The sequence below is a fragment of the Sphaeramia orbicularis genome, unplaced genomic scaffold (genome assembly GCF_902148855.1).
Source record: "Sphaeramia orbicularis unplaced genomic scaffold, fSphaOr1.1, whole genome shotgun sequence".
Classification (NCBI taxonomy): domain Eukaryota; kingdom Metazoa; phylum Chordata; class Actinopteri; order Kurtiformes; family Apogonidae; genus Sphaeramia; species Sphaeramia orbicularis.
The window spans coordinates 395,678-413,749 of NW_021941463.1; the positions used below are offsets into that span (position 1 = coordinate 395,678).

The 18,072-nt window shown below is 52.9% G+C and overlaps 2 protein-coding genes across 2 annotated transcripts; one reads left to right on the forward strand and one right to left on the reverse strand.

The window, feature by feature from the left end:
* The first annotated feature begins 96 nt into the window (after positions 1-96).
* On the forward strand, positions 97-5,480 carry gyg2 (glycogenin 2). Its single transcript, XM_030129556.1, has 9 exons — positions 97-489; positions 1,358-1,496; positions 1,940-2,114; positions 3,225-3,387; positions 3,959-4,085; positions 4,490-4,685; positions 4,885-4,974; positions 5,116-5,187; positions 5,292-5,480. The coding sequence occupies exons 1-9, from the start codon at positions 480-482 to the stop codon at positions 5,478-5,480; spliced, it is 1,161 nt and encodes a 386-aa protein (XP_029985416.1). The 5' UTR covers positions 97-479.
* Positions 5,481-7,445: 1,965 nt separating this feature from the next.
* On the reverse strand, positions 7,446-16,341 carry mxra5a (matrix-remodelling associated 5a). Its single transcript, XM_030129531.1, has 6 exons — positions 15,710-16,341; positions 15,492-15,621; positions 14,215-14,605; positions 10,699-14,011; positions 10,052-10,378; positions 7,446-9,491 (listed from the first exon to the last, which is right to left on the reverse strand). The coding sequence occupies exons 1-6, from the start codon at positions 15,898-15,900 to the stop codon at positions 7,907-7,909; spliced, it is 5,937 nt and encodes a 1,978-aa protein (XP_029985391.1). The 5' UTR covers positions 15,901-16,341; the 3' UTR covers positions 7,446-7,906.
* Positions 16,342-18,072: the final 1,731 nt, after the last annotated feature.

Consider the following 18,072-nt stretch of genomic DNA (forward strand, 5'->3'; position numbering starts at 1 on the left):
TTACAGGATTTACAGGTCTAGATCCAGGAAGATTTACAGGTTCAGGTCCAGGAGGATTTAGGCTGAACTGGGACCCAGTCTGTAGTTTTAGACCCAGTCTGGGTCCACCCAGGTCCACGGCTCAATCATTGTTGGAGGTTGACCTCCTGGACCAGTTGAACAAACACACCCAGAGACCAGCCCCCCTTTAGACCTATAGTCCGGCCCCCTTCAGACCTTGGTCCGGCCCCCTTCACTCATAGGGGGTCTGTTGGATCTCATTCATCCTCAGTGGACGTTCAGGTTCAGGTAGAAGAATGGAACCAGTACCCAGAACCTGCTGACCCAAGACCTTGATCTGGACCAGAACCTGCTTACCCAGGACCCTGATCTGGACCAGAACCTGCTGACCCAGGAGCCTGATCTGGTCCAGAATCCCTTCAGTGAGAACAAGGAAAAGGCGAAGGAAGAAAGGACGAACAGAGGACGACGACGTCAGAATGTCAACAGGTGGAAACTGAACTGAACTATGATGATGATGATGATGATGAAGGATCAGAGACAATAATAAACGCCATGTTCTAAAAAAACTGTCAAGCAGGAGAGGGGAGAGCCAGTAGAACCAGGTCTAACACAACAGAACAGAACCACAGATATGTGTATATATACACATATCTGTGGTTCTGTTAGACCTGGTTCTCCCCTAACCCTGTTTGACAGAGTTTTTATAGAACGTGGCGTTAATTATTGTCTCTGATTATTTTATACATACATATATATGTCGAGGCCCAAAATGGAATCTGGCCCGATTCAGAATCGGGCTGGCCCAGAATGGAATTCTATTCTAGGCCGGCCTAGAATGGAATCCTGCTGCTATAATGTTATTTTTATACCATGTTTAATGCAAATGATCCATAATTCCATAATTTGTCATAATTTTACATTTTCAGTCTTACATACCTTGAGTAACTATTGTCAATTTCAGTCCATTTCACTGTACCATATATTGGTGGGAGTACCACTAGGTTCTATTTGTAAATAAAGTGTATTATAGTTTACAATTAAAATGTTGATTGTTTCATTTTTTTTCTCCACATATTTGCAAATTCCATGTATTGATTTTTGATCTAAATTATTACAATTTAGATCATTTGCATTAAACATGGTATAAAAATAACATTATAGCAGCAGGATTCCATTCTAGGCCGGCCTAGAATAGAATTCCATTCTGGGCCGGCCCAATTCTGAATCGGGCCAGATTCCATTTTGGGCTCGACATATATATATATATATATAATCCCGGTGTGTCCACCATCCACTTCCTCCATGGGTTACAGTTATTATTATGGGATGTTTGTAATCTGACTTTGGTCTCCAGCCTGCCAGGCCTTTGTCACCATGGCAACCACCGACGCCTACTGCATGGGCGCCACAGCAGTCGCCCGCAGTCTGCGGCGCTACGGGACCAGTCGCAGCATTGTTGTCATGGTTACACCCAACGTCTCCGAGGAGTCCAGGTAGGAGACGGTGTTTATGGACAAGTTCACATGGAACAGGTCTGGAGATATCTGAGAAACACATGTTTAGAACTGGAGAACCTGCAGTCCCCTCCCCCTGCAGAAGCCCCTCCCCTCTGTCAGTTCTTGAACTGGATCAGTTTGTGTCCAAACAGCTGATCCTGTGGTTCTAACGTGGTCTTCTTGGTTCAAATGTGGTCTTCTGGGTTCTAACATGGTCTTCTTGGTTCAAATGTGGTCTTCTGGGTTCTGACGTGGTCTTCTTGGTTCTAACATGGTCCTCTTGGTTCTAATGTGGTCTTGTGGGTTCTAACGTGGTCTTCTTGGTTCTAACATGGTCCTCTTGGTTCTAATGTGGTCTTCTGGGTTCTAACATGGTCTTCTTGGTTCAAATGGGGTCTTCTGGGTTCTAACGTGGTCTTCTTGTCTCTGTCTCTGGACAGACGGTCTCTGTGGGCGGTCTTTGACCAGGTGGTCCTGGTGGACCTGCTGGACAGCTCAGACCACCTGCATCTGTCCTGGCTCCGACGTCCTGAACTGGGACCCACATTCACCAAGATCCACTGTTGGACCCTGACCCACTTCAGCAAGTGTGTGTTCCTGGACGCAGACACCCTGGTGAGTCCAGTTTGACCCCTGACCTCTGACCTCTGGGACTGAGGGTCCACTGTTAAACACAGACACCCTGGTGAGTCCAGCTTGACCTCTGACCTTTAGTGTATCCATGGGTGTGGTCCCGCCTACGTCTACTTCCTCCAATGACAGGATGTTACTCAAGGACACTCCCACACACTTATTAGATGCTAATGCTAACATGCTAATGCTAGGTGCTGTGTGTATCAGAATGGGTGAAATGCACAGATTCAATCTGACCATGGAGGTGACCTTTGACCTGAGGACTAGATCATTATTACAGCTGTGTTTCCATGGTGACCACTGCTGGTCTGTTTCCGTGGTGACCTGTCCCTCTGTGTTTCCATGGTGACCTGTCCCTCTGTGTTTCCATGGTGACCTGTCCCTCTGTGTTTCTGTGGTGACCCCTCCTCTGTGTTTCTGTGGTGACCACTACTGGTCTGTTTCCATGGTGACCTGTCCCTCTGTGTTTCCGTGGTGGCCTGTTCCTCTGTGTTTCCATGGTGACCCCTCTCCTGTGTTTCCGTGGTGACCCCTCCTCTGTGTTCCCGTGGTGACCTGTCCCTCTCCTGTGTTTCCGTGGTGACCCCTCCTCTGTGTTTCCATGGTGACCTGTCCCTGTCGTGTGCATGTGCACATCCATGTTGTTCCTGGTGTGTTGACTCAGTGTAAACATGTTCACGAGGACACGTTTCAAAGGGCGACACAAGTAAACACAACCCAGAGGTCATGACCCCTGAACATACATGAACTAGAGCACAGCAGAAGAGAGAGAGAGAGAGAGAGAGAGAGAGAGAGAGAGAGAGAGAGAGAGAGAGAGAGAGAGAAATACACACTGCAACACACACACACACATTCTGAAGTTGATCATTCAGTTAATCATTTGGTTGATTGTTTGTTTGATCATCCCCTGTGTACTGTCATGGTTTAAAGGTTGATATAAAAGGGAAAAAACACATGGATACAATTCAACATCATTATGAAGAACTGACCGTTCTACTGACCGTTCCACTGACCGTTCCCCTTGCAGGTTGGGTTTGATCTGATGGTCCTTACCTGAGCCTGCGGTGCTGACCTCTGACCTCTGCCCTCCAGGTGCTGTGTAACGTGGATGAGCTGTTCGACAGGGAGGAGCTGTCTGCGGCTCCAGACCCCGGCTGGCCCGACTGCTTCAACTCCGGCGTGTTGGTGTTACGTCCGTCCAAGAACACGCACCGACTCCTGCTGGAACACGCCGTCCGCCACGGCAGCTTCGACGGTGAGACGGCAGCGGCAGCGCCACGGCGACGCCAGGGCAACGGTGGAGAACGGTACCAAAAACTGCTGTTCTTCCACCGACCAAAACAATCTGAAAGAAAAACACATGAAATTTACTAAAGAATTCATTCAGTAATTTATGACATTTGACCCAAAAAGCCACACCCACTGACCCCCTTATAACCCCCTGAACCCTTTAAAACCCCTTGACCCCCTTAAAACTTCCTGAATGCCTTAAAACCCCCTAACCCAAACTCAGTTTTATTTCTTTAATTGACTTCCTTCCTCCCTCCCTCCCTTCCTTCCTTCCTTCCTTCCTCCCTTCCTCCCTCCCTCCCTCCCTCCCTCCCTCCCTCCCTTCCTTCCTCCCTTCCTCCCTCCCTCCCTCCCTTCCTTCCTTCCTCCCTTCCTTCCTCCCTTCCTTCCTCCCTCCCTCCCTTCCTTCCTTCCTCCCTCCCTTCCTTCCTTCCTCCCTTCCTTCCTCCCTCCCTCCCTTCCTTCCTTCCTCCCTCCCTCCCTTCCTTCCTCCCTCCCTCCCTCCCTCCCTTCCTTCCTTCCTCCCTCCCTTCCAGGTGCAGACCAGGGTCTGTTAAACTCCTTCTTCAGTGACTGGTCTGTTCAAACCCTGAACAAACACCTGCCGTTCATCTACAACCTCAGCGTCAGCTCCGTCTACACCTACGCCCCCGCCTTCAAACAGTGAGTGTGTGCACCACCCCAACATCACCCGACACCACCCAACTACACCCCATGTCACCCAACATCTTGTTTGTTTGTTCATTTCTTGAACATATTGATCATCTTTGCTCCGTTTTCTTTAGTATTTTTATTTTGATGTGTTTGGTTCATTTTTTATCGTTGGTTTGTTCATTTATTTCTTTTAATGGATGGTTCCTTTTTTACTGTCGCTCCGTGGAGGCACAAAGTTCACATCGGACACATTCTAGTAAAAAAAACTTTATGATCAACATTAACTGCAGATATTTGAGCAGATTTAAGCCTTGTTACCGACGATAAGTACCAATGACAGAACCGACTGTCTAACAGTGGTCCGATAGGTGGACTGAACTGACCAATGACAGACCATTTCTGTTCCTGTTCAGGTTTGGACACAATGCCAAGATCGTCCACTTCCTGGGAGGGGCCAAGCCCTGGAGCAGGGACGGCTCCACCCCCATGGGACAGTTTGAGTCCCTGTGGTGGAAGGAGTACCTGGGTCACAGCTCTGATCCACCAGCAGGACCACCAGGACCAGCACCAGTGAACCAGTCCAGCTGGGACCACAAGGAACCAGAGCAGGTACAAAAAGATGGGAAGGAAGGTGTGTAGGAAGGTAGGTACTAATGTAGGTACTTTGGCAGGTATTTTGGCAGGTACTTGGGTAAGTAGATTTGTACCATTTGGCTGCAGCTGAAAACACCAGACTGTCATTGGACGCCTCACATGTGGCTCCGCCCCCTCCGTTGTCTCCTCCAGTAACATGCGTCCTCTTTGACAGAATCAAACCAGTGACACAGAGACGCCATTTGGACACCGTTTGGACTCGTCCAACTCACTGCTAGCACACTTTGACCCCACCCACAGGGCAGTAAGTGACCATATATGGGTTTACAGGGTTTACAGTGTGTGTGTGTGTGTGTGTGTCTCTGTATGTGTGTGTGTGCGTGCGTACGTGTGTGTGTGTGAATCTGCGGGTGATGGTCAGGTCATGTGACTGTTGTGATTGCAGGGGTCTGATGACACACCCTTAGGGGAGGAGTCAGAGAAGAGTGACGATGACATCACAGGAAGCAGGGATGAGGTACGACCCACATGGTTCTGATCCAATAGAACCAACAGAACCCTTTACAGTCCACCTATAGTTTAAACTCCAGTGAACCTGTAGTTTTTTTCTGCTGATCACAGAGCGGTGCACACCTGGAGGAGGAGCAGGGGGAGGAGCAAGAGGAGCAGGAGGAGCAGGAGGCGGACCAGGGGGAGGCGGACCAGGGGGAGGCGGCCCAGCGGCGGCGACGCTGGGAGGCAGGGCATGCCGACTACCTGGGCAGAGACGCCTTCAGCAACATCCAGAAGATGCTGGACCGATTCCTATAATACCCACAATGCACCTGTGTTAGCTCATACCCACAATGCACCTGTGTTAGCTCCATCCAATAAAGGCCTACCTCTCTTCTCTCTCTGTGTGTTAACATGACCTTTGACCTCTGAACAGCTGCACATCCACTGGTACCATCAATAATACCCACAATGCACTTGTGTTAGCTCATACCCACGATGCACCTGTGTTAGCTCCGCCCCTTCCTGTGTTCTACATGAGTGCTCATTTCTGCTCCCTCTGGGTCATTGACTGGATGGATGAATGAATTAATTGTATTATTAAATTCAAGCCACAGACAAAGATGATCAAATGCTTTAAAATGATTTAATCTAAAAAATATATATGATTTAATATAGAAAATAATGTTATATTAAACATAATTATGTAATGTGATATAATGGAAAATAATTTAATTTGATATGATTTATGTTAATTGAATCTAATTCATTTATTTTATTTATTTTCATTTGATTTATTTCAGTTGAATAAACAGCTGTAACTGGACCCTGAATCTTCCCCAGTCCTGGTTCTGATCTAAACAGAACCTGAACTGAAACAAGTGGAACTGAAAAAAGGAAACTCACCGGGAACCAGGAAGACCCAGTCCAGGACCCGGACCGGAACCATGAATATCCAGTTCAGGACCTAGACCGGAACCCGCCGGTCCGGGTCCGACGTCCTGGTCCAGAACCCCTCCGGTCCTGGTCCCTGGTCTTAGTCCGGAACCCCGTTGGTCCTGGTCCCAGGTCCTGGTTCTGGGTCTCCTCTGCTTACGTGGGTTCGTTTGGTCCTGGTCCGGAACCGCGCTGGGCCTGGGTCTCCTCTGCCTATGTGGGTCCGGTTGGTCCTGGTCCACAGGGTCATGTGGTCCAATCTCGTGCACGTGCGTGGTTCTGATTAGAGCGTCTGCTGCAGGTGTGGGCGGAGCCAACCACCAACGACAAGGGAATCCAACAGTGATGGACAGGTGAGGCATGATGACGTCATGGTTCAGCGACAGTGACACCTGGTGGAAGGGTGGAGTCACTGCAGCAGCTGTCACCATAGCAACGGCTCCAGACCTGTCAATCTTCACCTGTCCAACCCAAACTGAAGCACGAGCTCAGAATGAACCAATGAGAAGGAGTTAGATTAGATAAAGATACACCCCCTTTAGGATAAGACACACCCCCTATAGCTTCAGGTGGACAACCTTTAGGATAAGGCATCCCCCCTTTAGGTTCAGACACACCGCCATTCGGATAAGACACACCCCCTTTAGGTTCAGACACACCCCTTTTAGGTTCAGTCGGACCCCCTTTAGGCTCAGGCCCTGGTCCTGACCCTGGTCTCCATCCAGGTGGTCTCAGGGGTTCGGTCCAGTCCACCTGTCGTCTGTAAACCTGTTTGTTCCAGTTCATCCAGTCTGGTCCTGCAGGTCAAACATAAACCTTCTTCTGTCTGATGAACGTCATTTATTAAATATTCTTCTATCTGATCATATTCAGTCATTTCAGCCTGAATCTGAATCTGCACTTTCACTTCCATCGATTCAGCGTTTAAAAAAAGTTTAGTGTTTGACTCTGACATTTGGAAAAACAAGTGGGAATATTTTATTCAAATATGAGAAAAAACATGTGAAAGACTGATAATGTAGAAAAAAGAGGAAGAGGAAGAAGAGGAGGAGGAGGAGGAAGAGGAGGAGCAAGAGGAAGAGGAGGAGGAGGAGGAGGAAGAGGAGGAGCAAGAGGAGGAGCAAGAGGAGGAGGAAGAGGAAGAGGAAGAGGAAGAGGAGGAGCAAGAGGAGGAGGAAGAGGAAGAGGAGGAGCAAGAGGAGGAGCAAGAGGAGGAGGAAGAGGAAGAGGAAGAGGAGGAGCAAGAGGAGGAGGAAGAGGAGGAAGAAGAGGAGGAAGAAGAGGAGGAGGAGGAGGAGGAGGAGGAGGCAGATTTAATCGTCTAGTCCAGTTCATCCACAGGTCAGTTCAGTTCACAGTGTTTTATAAAAATGGAAAAGAGACAAGAGAGTTAAAAAAAAACACAAGTACAATTAAAACAGAATCAATCAAACATAAATAATAATCAATTAAAACAAAGTCAGAGGTCAGATGACCTGGCCAGGTCTCTGAGTCCAGTCCAACCCCCGTCCTTTGGCGTCAGTTCATGAACAGATCCGTTCAAACCAACAGAAGCATCTGTCAGAAAAACCCAAACCCATAAAAGTTAGCAGGACTGGATCTGGTCCTGCAGACCACAACAAGTCCACCTGAACCCATGAGGTGAAGCGGCTGTAACCTGGATGGGTCCTGAACTGGACCATTGGTTCCCTTGGTTCTCCCCTGAAGCCACGGCAGGTTTTCGGTGTTCGTGATAAAACATTTGCTGTTGGTGTGTGGGCAGAAGCTCAGGCGTCCGTGGAAATGATGGCGCCACCCTGCGGTACGCCTTAAAACACGCTCAGATATGTGGCTTTGGAGTCGACGCCGACGGCGTTTCTGGCGGTGCATCGGTACACGCCAGCGTCTCTGTGTGTGGGATTCTGGATGATGAGCGCCCCCCGGGGGTGGAGGTACTTGTTTCCAAAGAGGCGTGGCTGAGCACCCACAGTCAGACGGGCTTTGTCGGGCGTTTCCCACGCCACCTCCGCGTTGGGAATCCCAGTGGCCAAACAGTTCAACTGAACAGCGACTCCACGCCGGGCGTACGAGACGGAGGGGGGGCCACTGGTGATGCGAGGCGGGTGCGCTATCACCGTCACCGACGCCGACATCAGGGAGCTGCCGTACTCGTTCGCGGCTCTGCAAACATACGACCCTCGATCGTACACCGACACCTGCTGAATGGAGAGCGTTCCGTTGGGCATCACCGAGTACCGTCCGGCCCTTTGAGGCCGGTTCAGGACGACGCCGCTGGGTAGCATCCACGTCACTCTGAGGGGTTCGCCGCTAGTGATGCAGTGCAGCAGGAGGGGCTCCCCGTTGACCACGCCCACCGGAACCCGGTACGTGTTGATAATCTCTGGTTTTCTACCTGGAAACAGCATGACAATTCGCTCCAGCGGCCCGGCGGCACTCCGGCCGACGCAGCGGTATGTGCCGGCCTCTGCGACTGAGGGGTTGGCAATGACCAGAGAGCCACCGGGACGGTGGAAGAACTTGGACAGTCGAGCGCCGCTGAGCAGAGGCGTACCGTTGGGGAGGATCCAGGTGACGTACAGCAGCGACGCACCGTCCAAGGAGCAGTTTAAGGTCATGGTGTTCCCCACGGTCAGAGACACGCTGGCGGTGCCTGGGGTCAGTGGTCTTTGGAAGGCCTCGGTCACCTCCAGGGTCACCAGCAGCCGGACCTCCCCTCCTTCATTGCGGGCGATACAGACCAGCTGCCCTGAGTCTGTCCTCTTGGGGGACTGCATGTCCAAGGTCCCGTTGGGGAAGACGGTCATCCTGGTGCCCTGGTAAGGTGCCGGCAGGATCACGTTTCCTGGTAGGACCCACATGATGCGAGGAGGCGGAGTCCCCCGGGCCACACAGTCCACCAGTTTCCTCTGGTCCTGCACCGCTGACACTTTGATGCTGTTGGCGGTGCCTCGCAGACCCCTGATGGTGGGCGGAGTTACCACGACCTCCAGTCGGATCACCTTGTTGTTCTGACCTGCGCTGTTCCTGGCCGTGCAGGTGTAGTTACCACCGTCAGAACGCCGCACCTTCTGAACCACTAACGTCCCATCGTTCAACAGATGGTACTTATCCCACCTGGACTCGATCACTCTGTTTGTCGGTGTAATCCAGGTGACGACCGGCGTCGGTTCCCCTGTGGCGTTGCACCTCAGTGACACGGTGTCACCGTAGAAAACCGTGACTGCCATCTGGTCTGCTTGGTGGATCTGTGGAGGGGAAGTCGCAGCCTTTACGTGGACTCGCACCTTCATCTGGTCTTCACCCAGGTGGTTCTGGGCGGAGCAGGTGTAGTCGCCTTCGTCTCGCATCTCGACATCATTGAAAAACAGAGTCCCGTTGTGGAAAACCACGAACCTGCAGGTCAGTGAAGGAAAGGACGGTTACACCTCCATGAATCCACCGAACTGAACCGAACAAAATGAATGGATTAATGAAGACATGAACGACTCTGAATAAAATAAACCAAAAAAAAGAATGAAATTAAAAAAGGACAAAAAAAAGAAAATAATAGAGGAAATGATCAAAAATGAGGAAAATGAGAAATAGGAAACAAAAATGAAGGAAATAACAGAAGATGAACAAAAGAATCCAGAGAAATTACAATAAACAACAATAAAAGAACAAAATAATCAACGAAATATGATGAAAATAATCCAGAAAATAAACAATAATAAACAAATAAAGAAGAAAACTTCCACAAATTAAAAAATAAATAAATAAATAAAAATAATAATAATAATAATCAGGAAAATAAACAAGAAGAAAAATCTCATCAAATATAATCAACATCAGGGACCAAAGACTGGACAGAGGTACCTGTAGAAGTACCTGGTAGACCTGAAGGGTCCAGGACTATCTAACGGGGGTACGTGTAGACCTGGAAGCATCCTTGAATTCAGGCTTTGAGGACGTACCTGTGACTGGGTCCACCACTCGTGTCCTCCCTGGGTTGGACCGGGTCGACCCTGGTTCCGTCTGGCAGTGTCCAGCTGATCTCGGGGTCGGGGAGTCCCGACGCCTCGCAGTCCACCTTCAGGTCTCCGCCGTAGACCACCTCCTGGTCGGACCGGTGCGTCTTCTGCTGGATTTGGGCCGGTCGGCTCAGGACGTCCACCGACAGCAGGACGTAGTCGTCGCCCGCCTTGTTCCGGGCCATGCACAGGTAGTCTCCGGCGTCCAGATGGGTGACCGGGTGGATGGTCAAAGAGCCGTTAGGGAAGACGACAATCCTGGAGTCGAAACTGGAACGGACAACACATTAGAATCCAGGACGAAGACAGTGACCAATGCATGGACGATATATGTCATCCATTATACATATTATATATATTATATATACACAAATATAATATCTACACACATATAACACATAACATATACTATATACACCAGATATCCTATATATAATCTCTAGTCTGTATTTGGTTCACCCCCCCACCCCCCCCACTCTTCGTGGACTCTTCCTTTTTTTTCTCTGGTAATTCGATACCTTGCTGCTGCCTGTGGTCAGTTTATTCCTGACTCCGCCCCCCACCCTGGAGCCCCTCCCCGTCTCCTTTACCTGTACTGTCCATCCACCAGCTTCTGAGATGGTGTCCTCCAGATGACCCGGGGTTCTGGGGTCCCGGTGGCCTCACAGTCCAGCACCAGCCTCCCCCCATAGACCACATGAGTCCTCTGGGGCGATGCCTTGGCAACGGTTGCCTTGGCAACACCGGCCTTGGCGACACCAGCCTTGGCAACGCCGGCCTTGGCAATGTTGGCCTTGGCGACAGTCTTCACTGTGGTGGTTGCAGGTGTAGCAGGGGCAGGTGTAGTGAGGGCAGGAGTGGTGGGGGCAGGTGTAGTGGCAGCAGGAGTGGTGGGGGCAGGTGTAGAGGGGGCAGGTGTAGTGGCAGCAGGAGTGGTGGGGGCAGGTGTAGTGGGAGCAGGAGTGGTGGGGGCAGGTGTAGCGGGGGCAGGTGTAGAGGGGGCAGGTGTAGCGGTGACAGGAGTGGTGGGGGCAGGTGTAGCGGGGGCAGGTGTGGAGGGGGCAGGTGTAGTGGGGGCAGGTGTAGCGGGGGCAGGTGTAGCGGGGGCACGTGTGGAGGGGGCAGGTGTAGTGGGGGCAGGTGTGGCGGGGGCAGGTGTAGTGGGGGCAGGTGTGGTGGGGGCAGGTGTAGCGGGGGCAGGTGTGGCGGGGGAAGGTGTAGCAGGGGCAGGAGTGGTGGGGGCTGGTGTAGTGGCAGCAGGTGTAGTGGGGGCAGGTGTAGCGGCAGCAGGAGTGGTGGGGGCAGGTGTAGCGGGGGCAGGAGTAGCGGGGGCAGATGTAGCGGCGACAGGAGTGGTGGGGGCAGGTGTAGCGGGGGCAGGTGTGGAGGGGGCAGGTGTAGTGGGGGCAGGTGTGGTGGGGGCAGGTGTAGCGGGGGCAGGTGTGGAGGGGGCAGGTGTAGTGGGGCCAGGTGTAGCGGGGGCAGGTGTGGAGGGGGCAGGTGTAGTGGGGGCAGGTGTAGTGGGGGCAGGTGTAGCTGGGGCAGGAGTGGTGGGGGCTGGTGTAGTGGCAGCAGGTGTAGTGGGGGCAGGTGTAGCGGCAGCAGGAGTGGTGGGGGCAGGTGTAGCGGGGGCAGGAGTAGCGGGGGCAGATGTAGCGGCGACAGGAGTGGTGGGGGCAGGTGTAGCGGGGGCAGGTGTGGAGGGGGCAGGTGTAGTGGGGGCAGGTGTGGTGGGGGCAGGTGTAGCGGGGGCAGGTGTGGAGGGGGCAGGTGTAGTGGGGCCAGGTGTAGCGGGGGCAGGTGTGGAGGGGGCAGGTGTAGTGGGGGCAGGTGTGGTGGGGGCAGGTGTAGCTGGGGCAGGCGTGGAAGGGGCAGGTGTTGCAGGGGTAGGTGTGGTGGGGGCAGGTGCAAAGGGGGCAGGTGTAGCGGGGGTAAAGTGGGCGGGTTTTTTGTGCTTGTGTTTGCGTCCCTTTGGTCTTTTCCGACGCACTCCGTTCCTTCTATTGGAATGTGGTGGGTGGAGTCGTGGGGGCTGTTCTTCAAACTTCCTGTTTGCGGTGGTGGGCGTGGTCATCCCAGACGCTGTGGTGGGTGTGGTCATGCCAGACGCTGTGGTGGGCATGGTCATCCCAGATGGTCCACTGGTCCTCGGTGTCTCTGTACTTGGACCGTTTTTGACCCTGATCTTGGCTAAAATGTCGGTCCACTTGTCCAGGTCTATTCTAGACCTGGACACGTTCGTCCTCCGCCTGTTGTCTACCGTGGTCTTCCTGCCGTCCCCTCGTGGACCTGTCGGTCGGTTGTTGGCGTTGGGTCTTTGCAGCAGCGGCGGTCTTTTCCACACAGTCCTGGATGGATGCCCCCCCCTCCGTCCTGGGGGGACACCTCCTGGGGTTCTCCTCCGTAAAGGCTCCAGGTACTTCACCGTTGGGGCCTCCGTGTCCCCAGAGGACTCCTCAGCGTCCTCTGTGGGGACTGGAATCCTGGTGTTGACCCCTGAAGCGGACTGCGGTTTTCCTGCAGACGTCCCCCCAGGCCTCATGGGTCCTCTGCGCCTGAACACTGTGACCTTTGTGGACAGTGTGTCCACGCCATGTGGGTTCAAGGCCACGCATTTATAGAATCCACTGTCCACCAGCTGAGACGGACGGACCTGCAGAGTCCCGTTGGACCAGACCGAAGCCCTGGACCACTGACCTCCTGAACTGACCACCTGACTGTTCGGTAGAATCCAACTGACCTCGGCGTCAGGGGACGCAGACGCCGTGCAGGGAACAGTGATGGTGTCCCCTACAAACCTGTCCACAGGTGGACCGGACGCGTCCTCCCCGGGCGGAGGACCGGATGAGTCCTGCACCGACAGGTAGAACGGCAGCACCGACAGGTCCCCCTGGACCCTGGCCCTGCAGTAGTAGATTCCTGCGTCGTTGTGTCCTGCGGCTTTAATGACCAGACGTCCATCGGCGGAGACGGACACTCTGTGGTCTGGACCGTCATGAGGAGCGTCCACCTGGGAGCCGTCCGGCAGAGTCCAGCGGACCGAGGCTCCGTCTGAACTGTGGACGGTACAGTCCAGTTCAGCCCGTCCCCCCAGGAGAACAATGGATGCTTTCTGAGTGGTGTTTGTGGACTGGATCATGACCCAGGTCCTGGTCTGGGTCCTCAGCGTCTCCGTGTCCACCGTCTCTGACAGCTGGGTCCTGTAGACCAGTCGGACCGTCCGTCCAGACGACCCGAGCCGGTCCAGCTGAAGGTCCACAGAGGTCTGCATCAGCCACATGGGCCGAGCTGTGACCTGGACCTTCAGCCCGGTGCGGACCTGGACCTCCTCCTTTGGGTCCTGCCCGGTTTGGACCTGGACCTCCTCCTTGGGGTCCTGCCCGGTGTGGACCTGGACCTCCTCCTCGGGGTCCTGCCGGTACACATAGGTCCCATGGGGCTGGCCGCTGGGTGGGACCTCCCTTTTTAAGTGGGCGGGCACATTGCTGTAGTAGGCGGTCAACCTCCACAGCTGCTCGTACTGGTGCGGGTCCACAGGACAGTCCAGGTGCACAGACAGGCTGAAGTTGGACACTATGTGGACCTGGTGGACCCGGTCCAGGCTGACCCTGGACAGGCCCCTAGGTTCTCCCACGCTACACTCCAGCGCCACCTGGTTCCCGTGTTGGTCCGAGAGTTCCAGGGACATGTTCCCCAATGGGTCCCTGAAGTTGTCTACAGTCAAGACCTCGCTGTCCACGTCCTCAGGAGGGTCTGGCCTCTGGGGGGCGCTGATGACCGGACTGGTGCAGACCAGGACCTCCAGAGCCTGGAGCTCCTTCCTCTGAAGGTGTTTGGGTGAGGAGCAGAGTGGACACAGCTGACCACCAGGAAGACCTCGGTCCATCTTACATTTCAACACCCCTTGACCAAGACAAAAGCCACCGGTCAGCAGACAGAAGAACCACTGGTCAGCGGACAGAAGAACCACTGGTCAGCAGAACCACCGGTCAACTGACAGAAGAACCACCGGTCAGCAGAACTATTGGTCAGCTAACAGCAGAACCACTGGTCAGCTGACCCATTGTCTGGTTCAGAACAGTAGACCATGTGTCTGAAGGTCTTACCTGGTCTCTTGGTCCACCAGTGGTGGAACCAGCTCATGGTGCAGTCACAGGTCCAGGGGTTCCCGTGCAGGTAGAGGTTCTCCAGCAGGGGCGTGGCCTCCAGCAGGTCTGGGGGCAGGGCCTCCAGGTGGTTGTCCCCCAGGTGCAGGTGCTTCAGGGTGGACAGGTGGAAGACGCCCAGCAGGGTGACGGTGCAGAAGGTGGACGGGTGCAGCTGACGGAGGCGGTTCCCTTCCAGCTGCAGGAGGCGGAGCTCCGTCAGGCCCTGGAAGGCGTCAGGGTGGATGAACTCCAGACCGTTGTGGTCCAGGTGGAGCCGGGTCAGGGACCACAGACCCACCAGGGTGGTCCTGCTGATCCACTTCAGCTTATTGTAACTGAGCTTCAGCATCTGGACCCACAAGACCACAAGGATCAATAAGACCACAAGGATATATATGTGTGTGTGTGTGTGTGTGTGTGTATATACAGGGGTTGGACAAAATAATGGAAACACCTTAAAAAATCAACAGAATATAATTTCATATGGTGTAGGTCCGCCTTTTGCGGCAATTACAGCCTCAATTCTCCGAGGTATTGATTCATACAACTTGTGAATTGTTTCCAAAGGAATTTTCAGCCATTCTTCAGTTAGAATACCCTCCAACTCTTTTAGAGACGATGGCGGTGGAAATCCACGTCTTACTTGAATCTCTAAAACTGACCATAAATGCTGAATAATGTTGAGGTCTGGGGACTGTGCCGGCCATACGAGATGCTCAACTTCATTAGAATGTTCCTCATGCCATTCTTTAACAGTTCTAGCTGTATGGGTTGGGGCATTATCATCTTGAGGTGAAGGTGTTTCCATTATTTTGTCCAACCCCTGCATGTACAAATACACATACATATGTATGTATACACACACACACACACACACACACACACAGATCAGTTGTAGTTTTTCTGTCTCTAATGCATCTCATATCAAACCGACATTGTCGTTTTTCTGTTGTTTTTATTTTTATCTATTTCCTGTTTTAATTGCTTACATTTGTACTTTTTCATTCCTGTTTTTATCCATTAAACTGTTGTCATGTCAGTTTCAGTTTCATCCACTGAACACAGGAAAGTTTCTATCAGTTTCTTCCACCTCATGGATTTTTTTCCCTTTTTTTTCATCATTTTTTCATATTTAATTGTTTTTCCACATGTTTCAGTCAAACACACACTTTTTTTTTCAGTCGAACACACACCACAGCTGTGACGCGCGCCGCAGTGACGTCACCGCCCGTTACCTGCAGTGCTGCCAGGTCCCTGAACGCACCACCGGACAGCTCGTGGATGTGGTTTCCGTGCAGCAGGAGCAGTTCCAGGTTCCGGAGCCCAGTAAAGGCCCGGACCGGGATCCGGTGGATGCTGTTGAAGCTGAAACACAAACACAAACAGTCAGGCTGACACTTACCGGAGCTTTACCGGAGTCTACCGGCGGAAGCTCAGCTGACACGTGACCCACCCCAGGTTCACGCGCTCCACGCCTCTGGACACCGGCGGCACCGACACCAGGGACCGGAAGGTGCAGTGGAGCTCCGTGGGCCGGGGGCACGAGCAGAGCCGGGGGCAGAGGGCGGGGGAGCCCGGGGGGGGCAGCAGAGGCAGCACGAGCAGGGCGGCGAGCACGCGCACGGCAGGAGGGTCCATGGTCATCCACGGTCAGGACCGGAGTCCCGTCAGCGGAGCATGCGGACCGGCTGTGGGTCCGAGTCTGAATGAATGAACGGATGAGCGGCAGGATACAGGTCCGGTCGGTTCCGGTCCCGTCAACGGGTTCGGGTCCGTGTTCGCTGTTGGACCTCAGAACTTCTCCGACTCCATCCGGATGGAGGAGTTGGACAGAACCAGAAAAACAAACAAACAAACAAACAAATAAACAAACAGTCAAAGACGCTAAAACACGGAGTGGAAGTTTGGAACCAGAACCAGAGGACGAGCAGGGACCGGGAGGTGAAACCCAGCCGGAGCGGAGGTTCTGGAGGTCCTGGAGGTTCTGGAGGGTTGGAAGTGGTTCGGATCCGGAGGGGCTTCGTCCGCCGGTCCAGGTCCAGACTGAACCACGAAGTGCACGGCGGAGGCGCAACAGGAGGAGCCTGGAGGGGGGGGGGCGGGGGGGTCTGTCCAGACAGCTGTGGAACTGGTGAGTCATCTGAAGAAACAGTTCTGAAGGATCCAAGAGCAGCTGGGGGGGGCAGTGAAGGCATCAGAGGAGGGGGGGGGGGGGGGGGGGGGCAGTGAAGGCATCAGAGGAGGGGGCGGGTTGTTTCATCTTCTTCCTCCCTCAGACTCTTCTTCGTCTCCAGATGAAACGGTTCAACCCTCTCAGGTCTTTCATTAGTTCTGACTCAGTCTGTCCACACCCTGTACTCACCCCCCCCACACACCCCCACCCCCCGTAGGAAACACAAGAACCAACACGTTCACTTCAAACCTCCACTGACGACCAACCACAGCCTCAGGAAACGCCGTCACTCATCTGCACCTGCCCCGCCCACACACCAAGGTCAGAGGTCACAGGGGATGGTTAAGGGGAGGGGCCAACCTCCATCTGTCAGCAGCAGCCAATAGGACCAGACCAGGGAACTGAGGAGGAACCAGACAGAAACTGTTCAAGCGGAAGATGAACATCAGCTCCATACAGAAAAAGCAGAGGATGGACTTTCTGCAGCAGCTGAGGACATCCAACCTGACACAGACTGACGGTGCACTTCTACACCTCCATCACTGACTCCACCTTCACCTCCTCCATCACTGACTCCACCCTCACCTCCACCATCACTGACTCCACCCTCACCTCCTCCATCACCATCTGTACGCTGCAGCCGCTGTCCAGGATAAGGGCTGGCTGCAGCGCATCATTTTCTCAGCAGAGAAGGTGATTGGCTGCACTCCCCCCCCCCCCCCGGACCTGTACTCCTCCTGGACCCTGAGGCCAGCTGACCCCTCCCACCCTGGACAAAGACCCTTTCAACCCCTCCCCTCTGGCAGGAGGCTGCGGTCCATCAGGACCAAAACCTCGCGCCACAAAAACAGTTTCTTTCCCTCTGCAGCCGGTCTCATCAGCCAGGCCCTTGACCCCCACTGACCACCTCCCCCGTGTCCCCCACTGACCCCACAGACACTTATTATGAACATTATTGCACAGCTGCTTATTTTGCACTGTTATGCACTGATGTCACTCAAAGGAAACCCCAGTTTCCAGCACACATGCCAGTGTATCGATGGATATAATTCACCTCTGAAGGGTTAGGGTTAGTTAGGGTTAGTTAGGGTTAGGGTTAGTTAGAGTTAGGGTTAGGGTTAGTTAGAGTTAGGGTTAGTTAGAGTTAGGGTTAGTTAGGGTTAGGGTTAGTTAGGGTTAGGGTTAGTTAGAGTTAGGGTTAGTTAGGGTTAGTTAGAGTTAGGGTTAGTTAGAGTTAGGGTTAGTTAGGGTTAGGGTTAGTTAGAGTTAGGGTTAGTTAGGGTTAGGGTTAGTTAAGGTTAGTTAGAGTTAGGGTTAGTTAGAGTTAGGGTTAGTTAGAGTTAGGGTTAGTTAGAGTTAGTTAGGGTTAGTTAGAGTTAGGGTTAGTTAGAGTTAGCTAGGGTTAGGGTTAGTTAGAGTTAGGGTTAGTTAGAGTTAGCTAGGGTTAGTTAGAGTTAGGGTTAGTTAGGGTTAGTTAAGGTTAGTTAGAGTTAGGGTTAGTTAGAGTTAGAGTTAGGGTTAGTTAGAGTTAGGGTTAGTTAGAGTTAGCTAGGGTTAGGGTTAGTTAGAGTTAGGGTTAGTTAGAGTTAGGGTTAGTTTGAGTTAGCTAGGGTTAGGGTTAGTTAGAGTTAGGGTTAGTTAGA